At 51.4% G+C, this 18,787-nt stretch overlaps 1 protein-coding gene across 4 annotated transcripts in view; it reads left to right on the top strand.

Moving 5' to 3' along the window:
* MYH10 (myosin heavy chain 10) overlaps positions 1-18,787 on the top strand; it is an 88,541-nt gene that overhangs the window by 42,346 nt on the left and 27,408 nt on the right. For all 4 annotated transcript variants that reach the window (XM_038157018.1, XM_038157017.1, XM_038157019.1 and 1 more), the window contains 8 exons: positions 6,018-6,110; positions 8,627-8,690; positions 10,852-10,950; positions 11,817-11,960; positions 12,264-12,359; positions 15,661-15,779; positions 16,991-17,143; positions 18,384-18,557. In XM_038157018.1, the coding sequence (XP_038012946.1) occupies positions 6,018-6,110; positions 8,627-8,690; positions 10,852-10,950; positions 11,817-11,960; positions 12,264-12,359; positions 15,661-15,779; positions 16,991-17,143; positions 18,384-18,557 (942 nt within the window). The remainder of the gene's footprint in view (positions 1-6,017; positions 6,111-8,626; positions 8,691-10,851; positions 10,951-11,816; positions 11,961-12,263; positions 12,360-15,660; positions 15,780-16,990; positions 17,144-18,383; positions 18,558-18,787) is intronic.

Raw genomic sequence — 18,787 nt, 5'->3', positions numbered from 1 at the left:
TCCTGGGCAGCTTTGAAAATTCCCTTTACTCCCCTGAGCAAGCCAGGCCTCTGCCAGCTGCTTTGCAGACGCCTGTCCCAGTCTGCCATTCTGCACTAATAAAATCAGAGTCGCACAAAGAGGGACTACATTTGGCTGGCTGTAAAAATCTCTTCTTGTGTGTGTTTCCCCACAATATTTTGCCTCAGGCTCTCAGATATGAAGCTTAAAATTATTAAACTCACAGACTGAGCCAAGGAAGAGAGAATGGAATTGAAAATTTCTGCTGAAGCTGTGCAGATTTGAACTGTGAAGGGTTTTTATTTTGCTTTATTCCCTTCGTGTTCCCTTTGTCCTTCTTGCTGGCAAAGTGTCCAGTGCAAGGTTGTGCTGCTGCTCATGAAAGAGAGAAGCAAAGGTCCTGTCTTGAGTGTGGGCTTGCATTTCTTAAATATTTGTAGTGGGGTGCAAAAGCAGCCCCTGACTGGTTTGTGTGGCTGTTCCACCCTCTGGGGGTGCTGAAGGACAGTGACCACCCCTCATCCCTGCCACCCCAGTGACGGGGCTGGCACACAGGGACTCGGGCTGGGGTTAATGCTGGGAGCAGTGCCCAGGGAGTGCAGCAGTGCCCAAAGAATGGAGCAGCAGTGCCCAGAGAATGCAGCAGTGCCCAAACAGAGAGAGCAGCAGTGCCCAAACAGAGAGAGCAGCAGTGCCCAAACAGAGAGAGCAGCAGTGCCCAGAGAGTGCCCAGAGAGTGCCCAGAGAGTGCCCAGAGAATGCAGCAGTGCCCAGAGAGTGCAGCAGTGCCCAGAGAGTGCCCAGAGAGTGCCCAAAGAGTGCCCAGAGAGAGCAGCAGTGCCCAGAGAGTGCAGCAGTGCCCAGAGAGTGCAGCAGTGCCCAGAGAGTGCAGCAGTGTCCAGAGAGTGCAGCAGTGCCCAGAGTGCAGCAGTGCCCAGGGAGTGCAGCAGTGCCCAGAGAGAGCAGCAGTGCCCAGAGAGAGCAGCAGTGTCCAGAGAGTGCAGCAGTGCCCAGAGAGTGCAGCAGTGCCCAGAGAGTGCAGCAGTGTCCAGAGAGTGCAGCAGTGCCCAGAGTGCAGCAGTGCCCAGAGAGAGCAGCAGTGCCCAGAGAGAGCAGCAGTGCCCAAACAGAGAGTGCAGCAGTGCCCAGAGAGAGCAGCAGTGCCCAGAGTGCAGCAGTGCCCAGGGAGTGCAGCAGTGCCCAGAGAGCAGCAGTGCCCAGGGAGCAGCAGTGCCCAAACAGAGAGTGCAGCAGTGCCCAGAGAATGCAGCAGTGCAGAGAGTGCAGCAGTGCCCAGAGAGTGCAGCAGTGCCCAGAGAGAGCAGCAGTGCCCAGGGAGAGCAGCAGTGCCCAGAGAGCAGCAGTGCCCAGAGAGCAGCAGTGCCCAGAGAGTGCCCAAAGAGTGCCCAGAGAGAGCAGCAGTGCCCAGAGTGCAGCAGTGCCCAAACAGAGAGTGCAGCAGTGCCCAGAGTGCAGCAGTGCCCAGGGAGCAGCAGTGCCCAAACAGAGCTGCTGCCTTTCCCTGGCTGCCCCGGGCCATGTGTCACCCTGGCTGTCACGGGCCCTTGCAGGGTGAGCCTCTGGCAGGTGCAGCAGGTGCTGCTGTGCAGCACATCGGGGCAGGTCTGTGGAGCTCTCTGCGAGGTGAGTGTGGTTAGACGTGCTGACAGTGCTGGTGTGGGCTGTGACGTGCAGCTGGAATGCCTGCTTGCTAACTTATCATTTGTTTGTTTGCAATGGACAGCCCGAATCACCCAAACCCGTCAGACACCAGGCAAGTGGGGTTTTTTTAATGCTTTTCAAGTTATGTGGGAGAACTGATGTGTATTCTTCTCTTTGTGCTGATAATGGGGGAAACCTTGAAGGAACACGCAGCTAATAGAGAATTTTGGAGATATTTACCTGGCTTTGGAGAGGGAAGAGTGAGCAGCTCGTGAGATTCTCAGCATTGCAAAGGATTTTAACCACTTTTGAGCCCTGAAATGAAAGGTTTGCCCTCTCTGCAGCCACCCTCCTCCAAATTACTTTGTGTATATTGGGTAACGTGCTGCTGAGAGAGTGCAGAACACTTTTAAAATATTAAACAAAGCACTAAATAAAAGATTTGATTAATGGAAGCTACAAAATTCTTTTGATTAAGTGCTTTGTCTGAATATTTTAGTAGCTTTGCAAATCACCAGCGAAGGCTTTGATCTCAAGTGTGAAAGGCCTGGCATAACCAAAAGCCTTCTGAAATGAAGAATTTCCCCAGACTTTCCAGGACAGGTGGTGTGAGCAGAGTGGGGTCTGCTGCCTGAATGGAGTTTGCTCCTCTGAGCTCCAGCTGCTCTCAGGGCTCAGGCTGGCAGAGCTGCTGGGCACATCACCCTGCCCATCCCACACTCCTGATCCCCTGGCCCTGCTCTGCTTGTCCCCAGTTTCTGGGGGAGACAGGGAATTGCAGGGCTCGGGTGGAGCTCACCTGAAGGAGGCTCAGGTGGGAGCTGAGGGCAGCACTGTGGGGAGGGATGAACAATTGCTGCCACGAGAGAAACGGCCCAGTCTAAGCCCAGCTGGTGAGTGATGCTGGGCACAGCTTTTAAACGAAGCAGGAGCTTTGCCCCAGCTCCCCAGGGTGTGACCAGCCACGGAAACTGAGGGGTTAGTCCAGCTGGGTGGGTTGCATCTCTCCTTGCATCCTTGCATCTCTGGAGCTGATGAGTGCAGTGTAACTCCAGTGCCAATAGGAAAGGAGCCTCCAGGTGTGATCCATTGAAGCAAAAAGCAGTCCCTGGGCAGCTGTGGTGCCCCTGGGAGTGTGTGGTACACACTGGACCTCTGCTGTGTGTCTGAGCCTTTTCAGAAGCTGCAGACATTCCTAGTGAGCACCTTCATCCTCCCTGCTTGCACACATCAGTCACTTCTAAGGGTTTTTACTAAAATATTTGTCAAGTCCAAAAATAGACGGAGTGATGTTTGGTTGAGGCCTCCTCTTGCTCAGAGCTGGCGTGCCAGGCTTGACACGAAACGTTTGTTGGTGAACATTTGAACCGTGGCCATGGAAAATGCTAATCCCAAGCTGTTGATACTGAGTAAGGCATGGAATCATTGACATCCCTGTTTCAATGTCATTTGGATCTCCAGAGCGGATCCCTGTTGGCTGTGAGTAGCATGGAGCTTCCCCTGCCTGCCCCAGCCTCCCCAGAGCCAGCCACTGCTTTTCCTGAGGCTGGGACAGTCCCTGGCCTTGTCTTGGTGGTGCCTGCATGAGCTATTGCATGACCTCCCTCCTCCCACGCTTCCCAAACTGCTTTTTCCAGGAGCTTCTGGGGAGCTGCCTGTGCAGGAGCTGTGCCCAGAGGCCAAGCTGAGCTCTGGAGTTCAGTGTCTTTGCAAAACCCGGGCTCTTCCCAGAGAGGATTGGTTTTGGCTGCCAGCAGTCCCTGGAGAGAGGGAACCTCCCAGATCATTTTTGCACAGCGAGGGGTGTGCTTTCCTTGGTGACAGCTGTGACAGGGCTGTGTGTGCAGCACTGAGCTCTGCTCCTTCCCGTGGTTGTCACCCACAGCTGAGCATCCAGCTGCTCCTTCTGCTCCTCAGGGATGGTGGCAGCAAGGAGCTGCTGAGCCCTGCAGCCCAGGGTTTATCCCCATCCTCTGCAGGTTTACTGCAGGTTTATTGCAGGTTTATTGCAGGTTTATTGCAGGTTTGTTGCAGGTTTACTGCAGGTTTGTTGCAGGTTTGTTGCAGGTTTACTGCAGGTTTGTTGCAGGTTTGTTGCAGGTTTGTTGCAGGTTTGTTGCAGGTTTGTTGCAGGTTTGTTGCAGGTTTACTGCAGGTTTACTGCAGGTTTGTTGCAGGTTTGTTGCAGGTTTGTTGCAGGTTTACTGCAGGTTTGTTGCAGGTTTATTGCAGGTTTATTGCAGGTTTGTTGCAGGTTTATTGCAGGTTTATTGCAGGTTTACTGCAGGTTTGTTGCAGGTTTGTTGCAGGTTTATTGCAGGTTTACTGCAGGTTTGTTGCAGGTTTGTTGCAGGTTTGTTGCAGGTTTATTGCAGGTTTGTTGCAGGTTTGTTGCAGGTTTGTTGCAGGTTTATTGCAGGTTTGTTGCAGGTTTGTTGCAGGTTTATTGCAGGTTTGTTGCAGGTTTGTTGCAGGTTTGTTGCAGGTTTATTGCAGGTTTGTTGCAGGTTTGTTGCAGGTTTGTTGCAGGTTTGTTGCAGGTTTGTTGCAGGTTTGTTGCAGGTTTGTTGCAGGTTTACTGCAGGTTTACTGCAGGTTTATTGCAGGTTTGTTGCAGGTTTACTGCAGGTTTACTGCAGGTTTACTGCAGGTTTACTGCAGGTTTATTGCAGGTTTGTTGCAGGTTTGTTGCAGGTTTATTGCAGGTTTGTTGCAGGTTTATTGCAGGTTTATTGCAGGTTTACTGCAGGTTTACTGCAGGTTTATTGCAGCCCAGGCAGTGCTGGTGGCACACAGCCACGCCATGCAGCACTCCCTGTGCACTCAGGGCATCTCTTTCCCAAAACATTGCAGAGCTGGACGTGCCAGCTGTGCCACGCTCCTGCCCTAGCTGGGCACACTGGTTTAACCTGGGTTTAACCTGGGTTTACTGGGTTTAACCCAGCTGGGGGAATGCTCCCCTGGGTCTTGGTGTGCCCGCAGGAGCTGCGAGAGGAGAGGGGAGGTGGGAGCGGAGCATTCCAGGGGCTGGGGCTTTATTTGGGAAATTTGGCTGTTAACAGGCATCCAGTTTCTCTCCAGTTGCAGTTTTTTGTCAGTTTAAAAGTGCTTTTAAGCTGTCACCTTGGCAGCCCTGCCATGGCACTGCTGGCTCTGCTCTGGGCTAAGGCTCACATTTATTCCTTCTGCATTTATTCCTTCTTTACCCACCCCAGCATTTAGGGAATGTGTAGTCCCAAAGGGAGCACGTTTGGAAGTAAGCAACTTCTGAGCAGATAACTTGAGGTCACATAAAAGAAGGAGCAGCCATTTGTTTCCAGGAGAGCTGGAAATACATTTCAATATACAAATAAAACTCTCTTAGGTGTTAAGTAGTGAATTTTAAAAATTCCTGGCTAAGAATTGACCCCGTGTGGAAGCCTTAAGAGACTTAATGCTTCCTGTTCTTTGATGCTTGCTCTGGGCCTTTGTTCACCAAGCCTATAAATAATTGGAAAAAGCAGGTTCATGAACACAAACGTCAGATTGGAGACTACATTCCAGACAGCTTCACTTAAATTTTTTTCCCCAAACCATCCTTCAGAGCCAGAAGACAATATATTTTCCTGTGTACATTGGTGCCTCCTGGGCTCTTGGAAGCAGCACAGACTTTTTTTGTTACCAGACCTCCTCATGGACAGAACTTGTAAAAGCTGTTGTGCAATTTCCTTGAGATAAGTACTTCAAATTCCAAACTCATTGGCCAGAGCTGACAGAAACATTTAACAAATGCATTAAGCACCCTGAGCAATGCTGGCTGGATTGAGCAATTTGAAACCAGTGCTGGTAATTGGTGTTGCTCAGCTCTGCTGTGCTGCTGTGGCCGGGTCAGAGGTGATGCAATGAGATGAGTTTCAGTCTGGCTGACTGAAGGGCAGTTTCACTCACCTGAGAGGAAGTTTGAAAAGAGGTATTTCTGAGTTTGGAAATAGGTGTCCTGAGATAGCTGTATCGTCAGCACAAAGTTTAAATCTAAAACCTTAAATCAGTGAAATTGGTTTCTTCCCTTCAGCACTCAGAGGTCTGTGCCTGATTTCATTAGCCCTGAATGTGAATTTTCTTTCCCATGTTCAGTGATTTTCAACATCCATCGAGTCCTGGCTGGTCCCTGCTCTGTCTGTGTGTGTCTCTGTGTGTGTTTTGATTAACAAACCTCACCCAGAGCAACACCACCCAAAATCCAGCCACGCTCACCCCTGGATGGAGGAACGGCAGGTTTGGGAGAGAGGGGAAGATGAGAATCCCCTTTGGAGGAGAGGCAGAGCCCCTGGGTGCTCTGGGTTAACCTGGCCGTGTTTGTGTCTCTGTGCTTGCAGGGGGAGCTGGAGAGGCAGCTGCTTCAGGCCAACCCCATCCTGGAGTCCTTCGGCAACGCCAAGACGGTGAAGAACGACAACTCCTCTCGCTTTGTGAGTGCCCTGCAGAGCCCCGAGCCTGCTGCTGCTGCTGCACAGATCCCCTGTGCCAGCTGCTCTCCAGCTGCTCTCAGGAGATTCCTCATTGCCATGTCTGGGGTCACTGTTTATTACCACGGGTCTTCTGGGCAGTCTGGACTTGGTGAAGGGGAGATCTTGACTCTGTTTTAGAAAGCTGGTTTATTATGATATATATTACATTAAAAAGACCACACTATAACTGTACTACAAAGAACAGAGAGAAAGATTCATCAGAAGGCGAGACAGGAATAGAAAGGAATGAATAACAAAGTTCTGTGACTCCAGAGAGTCCCAGAGCTGCTGCCCCCTGGATTGGCCACCAAGCAGAAACATCCCACACTGAGCAATGGAGGAAGCACCTGCTGCATTCCACAGCAGCAGATCACAAATTGGTTACACTTGAAGCTGAGGCCTTTCAGCTTCTCAGGAGAAGAAAATCCTAGCAAAGGGATTTTCACAAAATACCACAACCACAATTCCTCTCTTCTCTTCCTCCAGGAATCCAGGTTCCCCTATAATGCCTTCTGCTTTCGGGCTCACTGAAGGCACCTCCTCACGGGCTCTTGGCAAAGGGATTTCAGTGTGGCTGCAGCCATCCCTGGGCTGCCAGCAGCTCTCAGGCCAGCAGCCAGAGCTGGGCTGCTGTGCACAAATGCTGCTGGATTGCTGTCAGGTGCCCCAAGGACTGGCAGAGCCTGCAGCCTGCTTGTGCAGAGCTGGGACTTCATGCAGGGATGGGATTGGAGAGGGCATCCTGAATTTCTGCAAAAACGCACAGCTTGCATAAAAAAACTCATCTAAATGTACAGATTTACTGCAGGAAAGTGAAAAGGCACTGTGTGACCTAGCCCAGGTGTCAGGCACTGCTGTAGCTGCTCCGTGTTTTTGCTGGGCCCCTGCCTGCTGTTCACAGCGTTTTGGTGGCTGATAACCACTTCTGATGGGTTCCATTGTTTTAAAAATTGTGGTGGAACTCAGGATGAATAAATAGCTTTTTACCACTTCTTAGAACTTCCTTTCCTTTGAAGGAAAGGGAAAAAAAAAAAAAAGAGCCATCTCTTATTTCAGGGGGAAGATGTTTTTAGTAAAACTTCAAAAGTGTACAGGAGGTATTAAATCTTTTTGCTTGCGAGAACAGCACTAAAATTTACAGAACAAATGAAAGATTTCTTGTCTGCCTTTGACATTTCAACAGTTGCTTGGATTTATAATGCATGAACTCAACTCCACGATAAGAGCTCTGGAAAACTGTATGACTAAATGCATCAGCCCTTTCAGCTGAGAAGGGAGAGCACAGTTTTGTGGAAATCCAGCTTTTTAAATTTCACAGCCCTGTTATTGATAATGTTTCCTGGTGCTTATAGAAGCTGGGTAGAGGATTTATAACATCAACAGGTTTCACTGCACAATGATTCCACTTTGTTACCTGTCTTGAATCCATCGGAGGCTGCACTAATTTAATGAGAATACTTCTTTCCCTAAAAGATGTTAGCATCTGGTTTGTGTTATTTTGAGCTCTGCATTGCCATCGTGAACATAATCACTCTGATGGCTCCAGCTCTGTTTTCATGAAGGAACAAGTCTAATTCATTCCAGATGGTCTCATCTCATGCAGAAAAAAAAAAAAAAATCATCTTTAACAGCCATTTTCAAACCTGGTTTAAAAATCTCTGTGCTCCCATGAAGTGAGAGGTGGTGGTGTTCAGCCCTGCAGCTCTGGCAGCCTTGCCCTGCTCCTGGTGCCCCAGGCAGGACGCAGAGGAGCCCCGTGGCCGGTGCATTTGATTTTCTCCCCTTTTTTCATCCACCAAAGGCAGTTCCCTTGTGTTCCAGGGGATCAGGCTCTGGTTTGTACTGGACTGGAGAGTGGGCTTGCTGGATTTCTGTGGCAGCTCTGACTGCTTCCCTCTGATGCAGCTTTTCCAAAGCCCTGGCTCAGTGCTGTGACGCTGTCAACAGAATTCAGCCTTAGAGCAGCTGAGGAGGGGCCATGGAGGCCTTTTGGAAAAGGAGGGAGCAATCTTGTGGGCCAGGAGCAGCTGAGGTTGAGGAGCTGAGGCCCCTTGGGGCAGCAGAAAATGCCACAGAAATGTGCAGCCCTGGAATCTCAGCATTGCTTCCCACCTCAGCCAGAGCGTTTGCTCGGGGAAAATGGAGTTCAGAGGAGTTTGGATCCCAAATAAACCTGCCCTAGGGGTTCCCCAGTCCCTGGAGTGTGTTTGTGTGCTCCCTTGGAAGCCCTAGGGGTTCCCCAGTCCCTGGAGTGTGTTTGTGTGCTCCCTTGGAAGCCCTAGGGGTTCCCCAATCCCCGGAGTGTGTTTGTGTGCTCCCTTGGAATGATGGCTGAGCCCACGGAAGGGGAAAGGTTTCCTCTAAACCTGGGAAATCCTTGATCCATGAGTGCATTTGGGTTATCTTTGGTATGGACAGCATTGTTTTAATTAAAAAAAAAAAGAAGTAATTATGAAAAAATCTTCTTTCCTTGGCAGGGCAAATTCATCAGGATTAACTTCGATGTCACTGGTTACATTGTTGGGGCCAACATTGAGACCTGTATCCTTTTCCTGCCACATCTTGCACAATGCAGCTGCCCTGCTTTGTTTTGCTTTTAACCCTAGAAGTCGCTGGAATGCAGTGAAAGGTTGCCACGCTTGGACATTCCTCTGACAGCATCCACCTCTCCCTTTGTTTCAAAATAACTGCTCAGATTTCACAGGTTCAGCATCTTCCATCAGCTCAGAAATCCTAAACTCCCAAATTCCACCCCCTGGAACCTGCGGGGTTTTCAGGCTGGCCCTAAACCCAGGCTGTGTTTGAAGGGGACACCATGGGAAATGTGCTTGGTCTGGGGACATTTCTGAAGATCCCCAGAGCCTTCCTGAGCAGGGGCTGAGCCTCTGATGGTGCCAGGAGCAGCCCCTGCCTGCAGAGGAGCTCCTGGTCCAGGCCACAGCCCCGCTCCTCTGGCTGCCAGGAAGGTTCAGTAGCACAAGGCCTTCTATTAACTTCATTAATTGTAATTAATACAAAAATTAATGCAAAGCGAATTCAGTTTTAGCTCCAAGAGTTGTTCTTTTTTATGAGTGTAGAACCAAGTAAAAACACTGGCACTGAAAGCCCTTCCCTGAAGTTGTTTTCTCTGAGCTGAAAATGTGTTGTGTAATTTTGAGTTTTCTGGGGGAATAGCAGTGGAGTGGTCATAAAAGGATGGAGCTGGGAGTCTTGCTAAACAGCATTAAGGGAATATTGATCATAAACAGTGCTGTAGTTCAGTTTCCATTTGGTTCCTGTGTTTTGAAACTGCTTGATCTGAGCATTGAATGTTTGGGATTGTCAGAAAATGTGATTTCCCAATAAGGCTGGGAAGGATCTATAGTTATTCAAAATATGCTGCAGTGATAAGTGGGTTTTTTTCATTCCCCATAGCACAGGAATGAAGGCAGCCTTTAGGGAAGTGCAGATGAATTGTTTTGCCCATGGCTTTGTGGAAACAGGAGCATTTAACTCTTGGGGAATTTCTTCTTCATCACAAGGGCCCTTCCTTGGCCCTGTCATTTCAAATCCCCGTCCTACATTTGCTGTACAATATGGGATACCAGGAAATAAAAAAATGAAATGAGATTGCAGCTGATGGCAGCTGATCAGGCACTACCTGCTGCAGGAATGGAACGGGGGAGCTGTTGGAAGGCAGCGTGGATTGGTGTGGGGAGATGCGAGGCTCGGAAGGAATGGCAAATGCACTTTGGGTAGGAAAGGACCCCTGAGTCCAGCAGCTCTGCTTTCTTGGGATCAGGAGTAGCAGTGAGGATGGAGAAGGACGGGAGCTCCCCCTCAGCCAGAGTGCAGCTGATCCATGAGGCAGTGGCTGCACGGAGAGGGGCATGCAGGGAGGGGAGTGCAGACATGGCAGGGGTGGCTGAGATGAGCAGTGGGTTTCCACCAGCTGGAAATCTCTTACTTCATGTTGGACCTGGTCCAGTCACAGAATCCCAGCCTGGTTTGGGGTGGAAGGGACCTCAGTGCCCATCCTGCCATGGCAGGGACACTTTTCACTGCCCCAGGGACACTGCCACTGCCCCAAGGACATGTCCCACTGCCCCAGGGACATGTCCCACTGCCCCAGGGACCCCTCTCACTGCCCCAGGGACACCTCCCACTGCCCCAGGGACCCCTCTCACTGCCCCAGGGACATGTCCCACTGCCCCAGGGACACCTCCCACTGCCCCAGGGACCCCTCCCACTGCCCCAAGGACATGTCCCACTGCCCCAGGGACACCTCCCACTGCCCCAGGGACCCCTCCCACTGCCCCAAGGACATGTCCCACTGCCCCAGGGACCCCTCCCACTGCCCCAGGGACACCTCTCACTGCCCCAGGGACACTTCTCACTGTCCCAGGGACACCTCCCACTGTCCCAGGTGCTCCAGCCCCAGTGTCCAGCCTGGCCCTGGGCACTGCCAGGGATCCAGGGGCAGCCCCAGCTGCTCTGGATATTACTCCTAAAATTGACTGATCCCACAGCCTGCTCTGGAGCTCTCTGTACACTCTGAGGCAGGGTGAAGCAGGGATTGCAGTCTCAGACTGATCCCACAGCCTGCTCTGGAGGTTCTGAAGCAGGGATTGCAGTCTCAGACTGATCCCACACCCTGCTCTGGAGCTCTCTGGAGGTTTTGAAGCAGGGATTGCAGGTGGCCCTTGACTCCAGGTGACCCCAGACCTGCTGGAGAAGTCTCGAGCCGTCCGTCAGGCCAAGGACGAGCGGACGTTCCACATCTTCTACCAGCTCCTGGCTGGAGCAGGGGAGCACCTCAAGTGTAAGCTGGGCTGCCCATGTGGCACCCGTTGGGTGCTGCATTGCTTGTTTCAGGGGTGTGGGGTGGGTTTGAGTTGCTCTGTGGCTGTGAATGATGAGTTTTAAAAGGAGAGGCGGGGCAGCTTTGCCCTGAAATCTCTGCTGGGTTTATCAGATGTGCTGGGGAGCCACTCTGCCATTCCAAGCCAGTGTCTCCTCCCTGCCAAAGCCCACCTTGGGCAGGCTCTGCCTGGGAGTCCCTGGATTGGAGCTGCAAAGTTCCCTGCTGGAAACAGGCAGCCCCATCTCCGCCAGCCTACAGAGAAATTTAACCCAAACCTAATGAAACCCTGGGGTTTCTTCAGGACTGCAGTGCTGGGGTGGTTATCTCAACTCTCTTTAGGGATTTTTCCCCCTCCTTGGGAATTCCTGGTGGGTTGTGATAAGTGAAGCTCATAAAGATACAAACTTCAGAGGATTTGTCCTCTCCTCCTGGAGGAGATAAGCTGGTGCTCACATCCTCGATGGGATCATCAATCCCCAGCTCCATTTCTGCCTGGGTCTGTTACCTTTCAGTGGAGATTTCCCTTCAGGATGTTCCAGATGAGGATTTGGGATGGCGCTGGGTCTGGGTCACGTTCTGTGGGCTGGTTTAATGCCTTGAAGAGCTCGTGGAGGCTGCTGCAGGGAGAGTCTGAGTCTGGCCTCAGCTTGGGAGGTGCACTTGTATTTTTAGGGTTTCAGAAGCTGCTGTCCTGGCTTGTAGCCATTTCTGAGGGACTGGCTTCCTAAAGCAGAGCTGGGGAATTGAGTGAGAACAGAGCAGGGGTGGGTGTGAACAGCACTGCTGAGCTTATTTTTCTGTCTCTTGCCCTTCCCCCCACACAGCTGACCTGCTGCTCGAAGGATTTAACAATTACAGATTTTTATCTAATGGCTACATCCCCATCCCTGGGCAGCAAGACAAGGACAACTTCCAGGAGACAATGGAAGCCATGCATATCATGGGCTTTTCACACGATGAGATCTTGTGTAAGTCACGGAGCCTCTGGAATTTTCAGGGTCCTTTCCCTCTCTCTCACACACACACTGCTAATTTAGGGTCACCAAATTCAGTGTCGCTTCAGTGTCTCTGACAGCCTGAAGAGAATGTTTGCTTCACTCCAACTGGAGTTGAACTCGAGCCATTTGCCCAAAAAGCACAGTACAAACTGTATTTCCTCCCCGAACTTCTCCTTGGAATCTGGAAGGAAAGTGACACGAGGAACAGGAGAAAAATGCATTCAGCTGAGCCCCGTGCCACAGAACTGATGCACATGTCTCTCGTTATCACAGCCATGCTGAAGGTGGTGTCCTCAGTGCTGCAGTTTGGAAACATTTCCTTCAAGAAGGAGAGAAACACAGACCAGGCCTCCATGCCAGAGAACACTGGTGAGTTCCCGTGTCTGAGGGTGTCCTTGGCCCTGTGCTGAGCTCCCCGCCTGTGCCCGGTGCCCAGGGCAGTCTCGCCAAGCACAGAGCAGTGCTGAGCATCCCTGGGAGTGCTCTGGGCTAAAAGGAGCCAGGCCTGGGCTGATGGCACCAGCAGGCAGTTCCTGAACCTCTCCCCTCCATCTCCTGCTGCAGACGGTGCAAGTGTCCAGCAGGGCAGTTGATGCTGTTTGCATTGCTGCTGAGCTTGGAGGGAGTATTTTGGTTGTAATCTTGTTTATTGCTCTCTCCGAAGACTTAAGCCCTAGGAAGAAGTTCATGCTTCAATCAGTTTGTTTTCTTTGGTTGCTGGGAGCAGTTTTGTTGCCAATGATAAGAGCCCTGGAGCCAAGCACAACTTGCACGGTGCAGTGGCTGAAGGCAGGAATGCTGCATGTGGAGCAGGCTCCTTTCTGGAGTGTCCTGGCAGCGTGGCTGACACTGAGTTTATCAGTGCCTGCCATGCAATCTGCATTTTGAAGGAGAGATTTCTTCCCCCACCCAAAAAAGAAAAAGAAAAAAAAAGTGAGGTTTTATTGAAGGATGCAGTGCCAGCCTCTGAAATGTTCTCCTGAAAGGCACTTTGGAGAGCTGGCACCAGTGGGAGGGCAGGGGAGCCCCATTCCCAGGAGCTGCTGCACATGGACAGCTCAGCTGCTTGCCTGTCTCATTCTGTAGCTGGCCCAAGTTCCTGAGCACCTGGGTCACCTGCTAAGCCCAAAAGTGTCCTTGTCACTGTCCTTTTGAGGGTGGTGGCTGCTGCCCGGGGGGGTTAAAGGTCAGTGGGTACTGACCTGGCTTTTGGCACTTTCTGTGGTGCAATGGGAGAAGAGATGGGTGAGGGGTAATTTTTTGGGCTTTTCCTGCTGGTTTAGAGAACCCCCCCAGGTCATGGTCCATGTGGAAAGACGGAGATGCTTCCTGGCTGTCCTGACTTTAATTGCATTACCGTTGGTTTTTAGACATCAATTCTGAATTACAGCACTGGCTATAAATACCTTGATACTCTTGGATATTTCTAGTGATGGATACAAAATTCTCACTTCTAAAGCCAGAAGCCTGAAAAGCTCAGATCACAATTAAAGCATACTTTTGCCCTCTTGTATTTAAGAATTTGCTATATGGTCCAAGTTATTGCATCTTTCTGAAGGAATTGAGGGTAACTGATCTGTCTTTTCTTGTCACATCCCGTTGTGAGGGGTTCCCTGCATCCCCTGGAGAAATCAGTGTGTGACAGGGCCTGCCCTTGCTCCGAGGCTGGGTGTGACACGGGGCAGGCACTGGCTCTGTGTGGGCACTGGGAACCCATTCAGAGAGCCTGGGAAGCAGATTCTCCCCTGGAGATGGTAAATGGGATAAACAAATCCTGGGTTCCATGCAGATAGCAGAGCAGCCACGGAGCCTTTGTGGCTTGGGAGGATGGAGAAGCTGTGCCTGGAGAGTCAATCCATGCTCACCAGGATGGGCAGGGACCTTGTGGCTGAGAGGGCAGAAGTTCAAGGCAATCTCACAAGGTTCAGCTCCTCTGACAGGAGCTCCTCAGTAGCTTGGCTTTGTCATTAATTCAGAATTTTCTCTCCAAACCCCAGCAGGAATAAAACATGGGTCAGGACAGTCAGGGTTTTCTCCAGTCCCACCTTTTAGATGGTCCTTTCTCATGACAGACAAACAAGGAGGTGCCCTGCCTGTGGCGGGGGTGAGCTGGGTGACATTTGAGGTCCCTTCCACCACAAACCATGCTGTGAGCCTCAGATGAGGATCACTATTTCAGAGTGCAGGACGGATCCAGCTGCGGTAGTGTGAGCCTGCCCTGCTGTGACACGTTTGCCCTTGGAGGTGGCAGCACTTTCCTCAGAAGTGCTGCCTGCAGCCTCCTCCCATGCTCAGTAGCTGATGGCCAGGATCACGCCTGCTCTGGTTTATTGGGGTTATTCTCACCTGAAGCACAGCTTATGACTGACTGGAAAGGCTGGGACAGCAAATTCCCTGTCCCTGGGTTATGCAGGGAGCTGAGCGGGGTATTTGGGGTGCTCTGGGGCCCTCCTTCCTTGCCCTGCAATATCCTTTACAGTATCCCATGGCTACTTAATATGCCCAAGTTCCTGTTTTATTTGTTTGTTTTAAAGATCCTGAGAGCACTTCCTACTTGGCCCCCTGAGGCTGTGAGTTTTATCTGATGTGCTGGTGCCTGTTTGTGTACTCAGAGCCCAGAAATGCTCCTGTTTGCAGCCCAGGTGAGGGAGTGCTCAGTTTGTGACACTCCCCTGATTTCACTGGTTGTGTGGCAGGTCATGAACCCTTCTAGTGAACCAGACAGAGAATCTCAACGTTAAAGAGCAATAATAGTTTTTTTCTTAATACTAAAGAAAAAAAAATAATGCAGCAGAGACTCTCATATATTACTATGAACATCTGTTTTCCAGGGCTGATTTGAAAAAACAGCTTTTTATTTTCATTTTGACAGTAAAAGAAACTATCAGATGATAAAGATAAGGGGCCAAGTTCTTACTGGGTGGCGTGGAGAGCTTCCTGCTAAAGGGCAACACTTCCCTGGGCCTAAAAATACCTTCAGTGTCACTGTCATTTTTAGAAGTGTGGAATCACAACCAGCCAGGCTCCTGGGCCTCGTGTTCGGTGAGGGACTGATGCAGCAGGAGTCTGGAGGGCTGCTGTGGCTGGTGCACTATTCCAGGAATGGAGTGACATCAGGAGGCTCCTGCTGTTGGAGTGCACCGATGCCTGTGGTGGTGTTCTGTGTAAAATACTGGAATCCCAGATGGTTTGGGTTAAAGCTCATCCCGTTCCAAGCCCCTGGCACTGTGCCAGGCTGCTCCAAGCCCTGTCCAGCCTGGCCTGGGCAGTCCTCAGCTCCCTGGAAAGGTGGCACAGCCCTGGTTTGGGCTGGCACAGCTGCCCGCCCTCAGCCAGATTTTGGATTTGATGTGTGATGTCCCCATCCTGTCCTTTGTTCCTGGGCATCAGAAAAGGGATGTGTTCCCTTTCAAAGCAGCTAAATGAGCTGTTAATGAGCTGGCACCTGATGAGTTCCAGCCTTTCCCTGCTCCCCTGGGACATCCAGCTGTGTCCCTCTGGAGAGCTCTGCCAGCCTTGGGGACACAGCTCCCGAGGCTGGGCACTGACCTGGGCACCTGTGCTGGCTCCTGAGATGCCAGCTCCCGCTGAGGAGCTGCTCCAGGTGTCAGGGCAGGGTCTCAGTGCTCCTTTTGTCCCTCTGTCCCTTTAATCCCTGTGTCCCTCACAGTTGCACAGAAGCTCTGCCACCTGCTGGGAATGAACGTCATGGAGTTCACCCGCGCCATCCTCACGCCCCGCATCAAAGTGGGCAGGGACTACGTGCAGAAAGCACAGACCAAAGAACAGGTGAGCTCTGGAAGGTGCTCAGACCAAAGAACAGGTGAGCTCTGGAAGGTGAAAGGTGCTCACACCAAAGAACAGGTGAGCTCTGAAAGGTGCTCAGACCAAAGAACAGGTGAGCTGTAAGAGGTTCTCAGACCAAAGAACAGGTGAGCTCTGGAAGGTGAAAGGTGCTCAGACCAAAGAACAGGTGAGCTCTGGAAGGTGCTCAGATCAAGGAACAGGTGAGCTCTGGAAGGTGCTCAGACCAAGGAACAGGTGAGCTCTGGAAGGTGCTCAGACCAAAGAACAGGTGAGCTCTGGAAGGTGCTCAGACCAAAGAACAGGTGAGCTCTGGAAGGTGAAAGGTGCTCACACCAAAGAACAGGTGAGCTCTGAAAGGTGAAAGGTGCTCAGACCAAAGAACAGGTGAGCTCTGGAAGGTGCTCAGACCAAGGAACAGGTGAGCTCTGGAAGGTGAAAGGTGCTCAGACCAAAGAACAGGTGAGCTCTGGAAGGTGAAAGGTGCTCACACCAAAGAACAGGTGAGCTCTGGAAGGTGAAAGGTGCTCACACCAAAGAACAGGTGAGCTGTAAGAGGTTCTCAGACCAAAGAACAGGTGAGCTCTGGAAGGTGAAAGGTGCTCACACCAAAGAACAGGTGAGCTCTCAAAGGTGCTCACACCAAGGAACAGGTGAGCTCTGGAAGGTGAAAGGTGCTCAGACCAAAGAACAGGTGAGCTCTCAAAGGTGCTCAGACCAAGGAACAGGTGAGCTCTCAAAGGTGCTCACACCAAAGAACAGGTGAGCTCTCAAAGGTGCTTTAAAGGCCGAGGGAAGCTGCCTCGTCCTCGTTAGCTCCTGACAAAGACAATTGGCTTTGAGTGTTTGCTGCTCTGTTAAAGCTTTGCTGTCTTTGTGAAATGTTCTTATATGGTAAAAATCATTTGTAGAATAGAAGAAACCTTTCCCTTTCCTTGACTTTCTCCTGGTTTCCTCCTTTCATGTTGTGACATTATCAAATACTTGGAGACCTTTTGTTTTTGTGGAACAGTTTAGAAAGAAATTTTTCTTCACATTGATCAAACTCCAAACTGTTCCTACTGCTTGTTTTCATTCCTCACTGGCATTAACTCCATCCAGCTTCTTCCTTGACTGAGTTATTTGTATAACATCCACGTCTGTGTCCTTTTGAGGGCTCTTCCAGGGTAAATAAATGTTGCTGTTTGGGTTTGCAGGCAGACTTTGCAGTGGAGGCCTTGGCAAAGGCCACCTACGAGCGCCTCTTCCGCTGGCTCGTGCACCGCATCAACAAAGCCTTGGACAGGACCAAACGCCAGGGAGCCTCCTTCATTGGCATCCTGGACATTGCTGGCTTTGAGATCTTCGAGGTACGGGGACACAGCCCTGCTCAGGCTCCCCTTTACTGTTCCTGGGGCACACAGCCCTGCTCAGGCTTCCCTTCCCTGTTCCTGGGGGACACAGCCCTGCTCAGGCTCCCCTTTACTGCTCCTGGGGCACACAGCCCTGCTCAGGCTTCCCTTCCCTGTTCCTGGGGGACACAGCCCTGCTCAGGCTTCCCTTTACTGCTCCTGGGGGACACAGCCCTGCTCAGGCTTCCCTTCCCTGTTCCTGGGGGACACAGCCCTGCTCAGGCTCCCCTTTACTGCTCCTGGGGAACCAGCCATGCTCAGGCTTCCCTTCCCTGTTCCTGGGGGACACAGCCCTGCTCAGGCTCCCCTTTCCCTGCTCCTGGGGGACACAGCCTGCTCAGGCTTCCCTTTACTGTTCCTGGGGGACACAGCCCTGCTCAGGCTCCCCTTTCCCTGCTCCTGGGGGACACAGCCTGCTCAGGCTCCCCTTTCCCTGTTCCTGGGGGACACAGCCCTGCTCAGGCTTCCCTTTACTGTTCCTGGGGCACACAGCCCTGCTCAGGCTTCCCTTTACTGCTCCTGGGGAACCAGCCCTGCTCAGGCTTCCCTTTCCCTGTTCCTGGGGGACACAGCCCTGCTCAGGCTTCCCTTTCCCTGTTCCTGGGGGACACAGCCCCGCTCAGGCTTCCCTGCTCCTGAGGGACACAGCCCTGCTCAGGCTTCCCTTTCCCTGCCCTGCTCAGGCTTCCCTTTACTGTTCCTGGGGGACACAGCCCTGCTCAGGCTTCCTTTTCCCTGTTCCTGGGGGACACAGCCCTGCTCAGGCTTCCCTTTCCCTGCCCTGCTCAGGCTCCCTTTCCCTGCCCTGCTCAGGCTCCCTTTCCCTGCCCTGCTCAGGCTCCCTTTCCCTGCCCTGCTCAGGCTCCCTTTCCCCGTTCCTGAGGGGTCAGGACAGCTGCAGAGGCGCCCAAAGCAGCGTGGTCCGAGCTTACACCAGGGGTTGGTTTGGGTGTGCAAAGGCTTTGACAGCCCCAAATTACAGTGCCAGAAAGTCATAATTTAATCTCTAATCGTTCTTCATGTGTGATAGTTGTTCCTACTATAATTTATGTAATGGAGGTTGGTGGAATTGCTTCCCAGTTTTCTTTACGTTACATTCGAACTTCGCAAAGTTTTGGAGAATTTCCTTATAAAGTCAAATTTCTCACTCCCAGATCTTGTCACTGACTCATTCTTGAGCACTGATGTTATTTTGTAGCTGAACTCCTTTGAGCAGCTCTGCATTAACTACACCAACGAGAAGCTGCAGCAGTTATTCAACCACACCATGTTTATCCTGGAGCAAGAGGAATATCAGCGAGAGGGCATCGAGTGGAACTTCATTGATTTTGGCCTGGACCTGCAGCCTTGCATTGACTTAATTGAAAGACCTGTAAGTTTGCACATGACAAATGCTCTGAGGAGGAGAGCTTGGAGTGCTGACTGTGTCTTTTGCTGCCTGCAAATGAGACATTTCTTTGTGGAGCTGTCATTAAAAGGGAATTAACTGGAGTGCTGAAGTTCAAATCTAAAATACTGTGTATTGTTAATAAAAGGATTTATCCAGAGGGGATTTTGCCCTTATGTCAGTGTGAAACACTGAGCTCAAGATATGAAGCTGCT

This window comes from Motacilla alba, chromosome 18 (assembly GCF_015832195.1).
Source record: "Motacilla alba alba isolate MOTALB_02 chromosome 18, Motacilla_alba_V1.0_pri, whole genome shotgun sequence".
Classification (NCBI taxonomy): Eukaryota; Metazoa; Chordata; class Aves; order Passeriformes; family Motacillidae; genus Motacilla; species Motacilla alba.
Note: the sequence above shows the minus strand (reverse complement) of the source record. Positions and strands in the feature narration are given on the sequence as shown.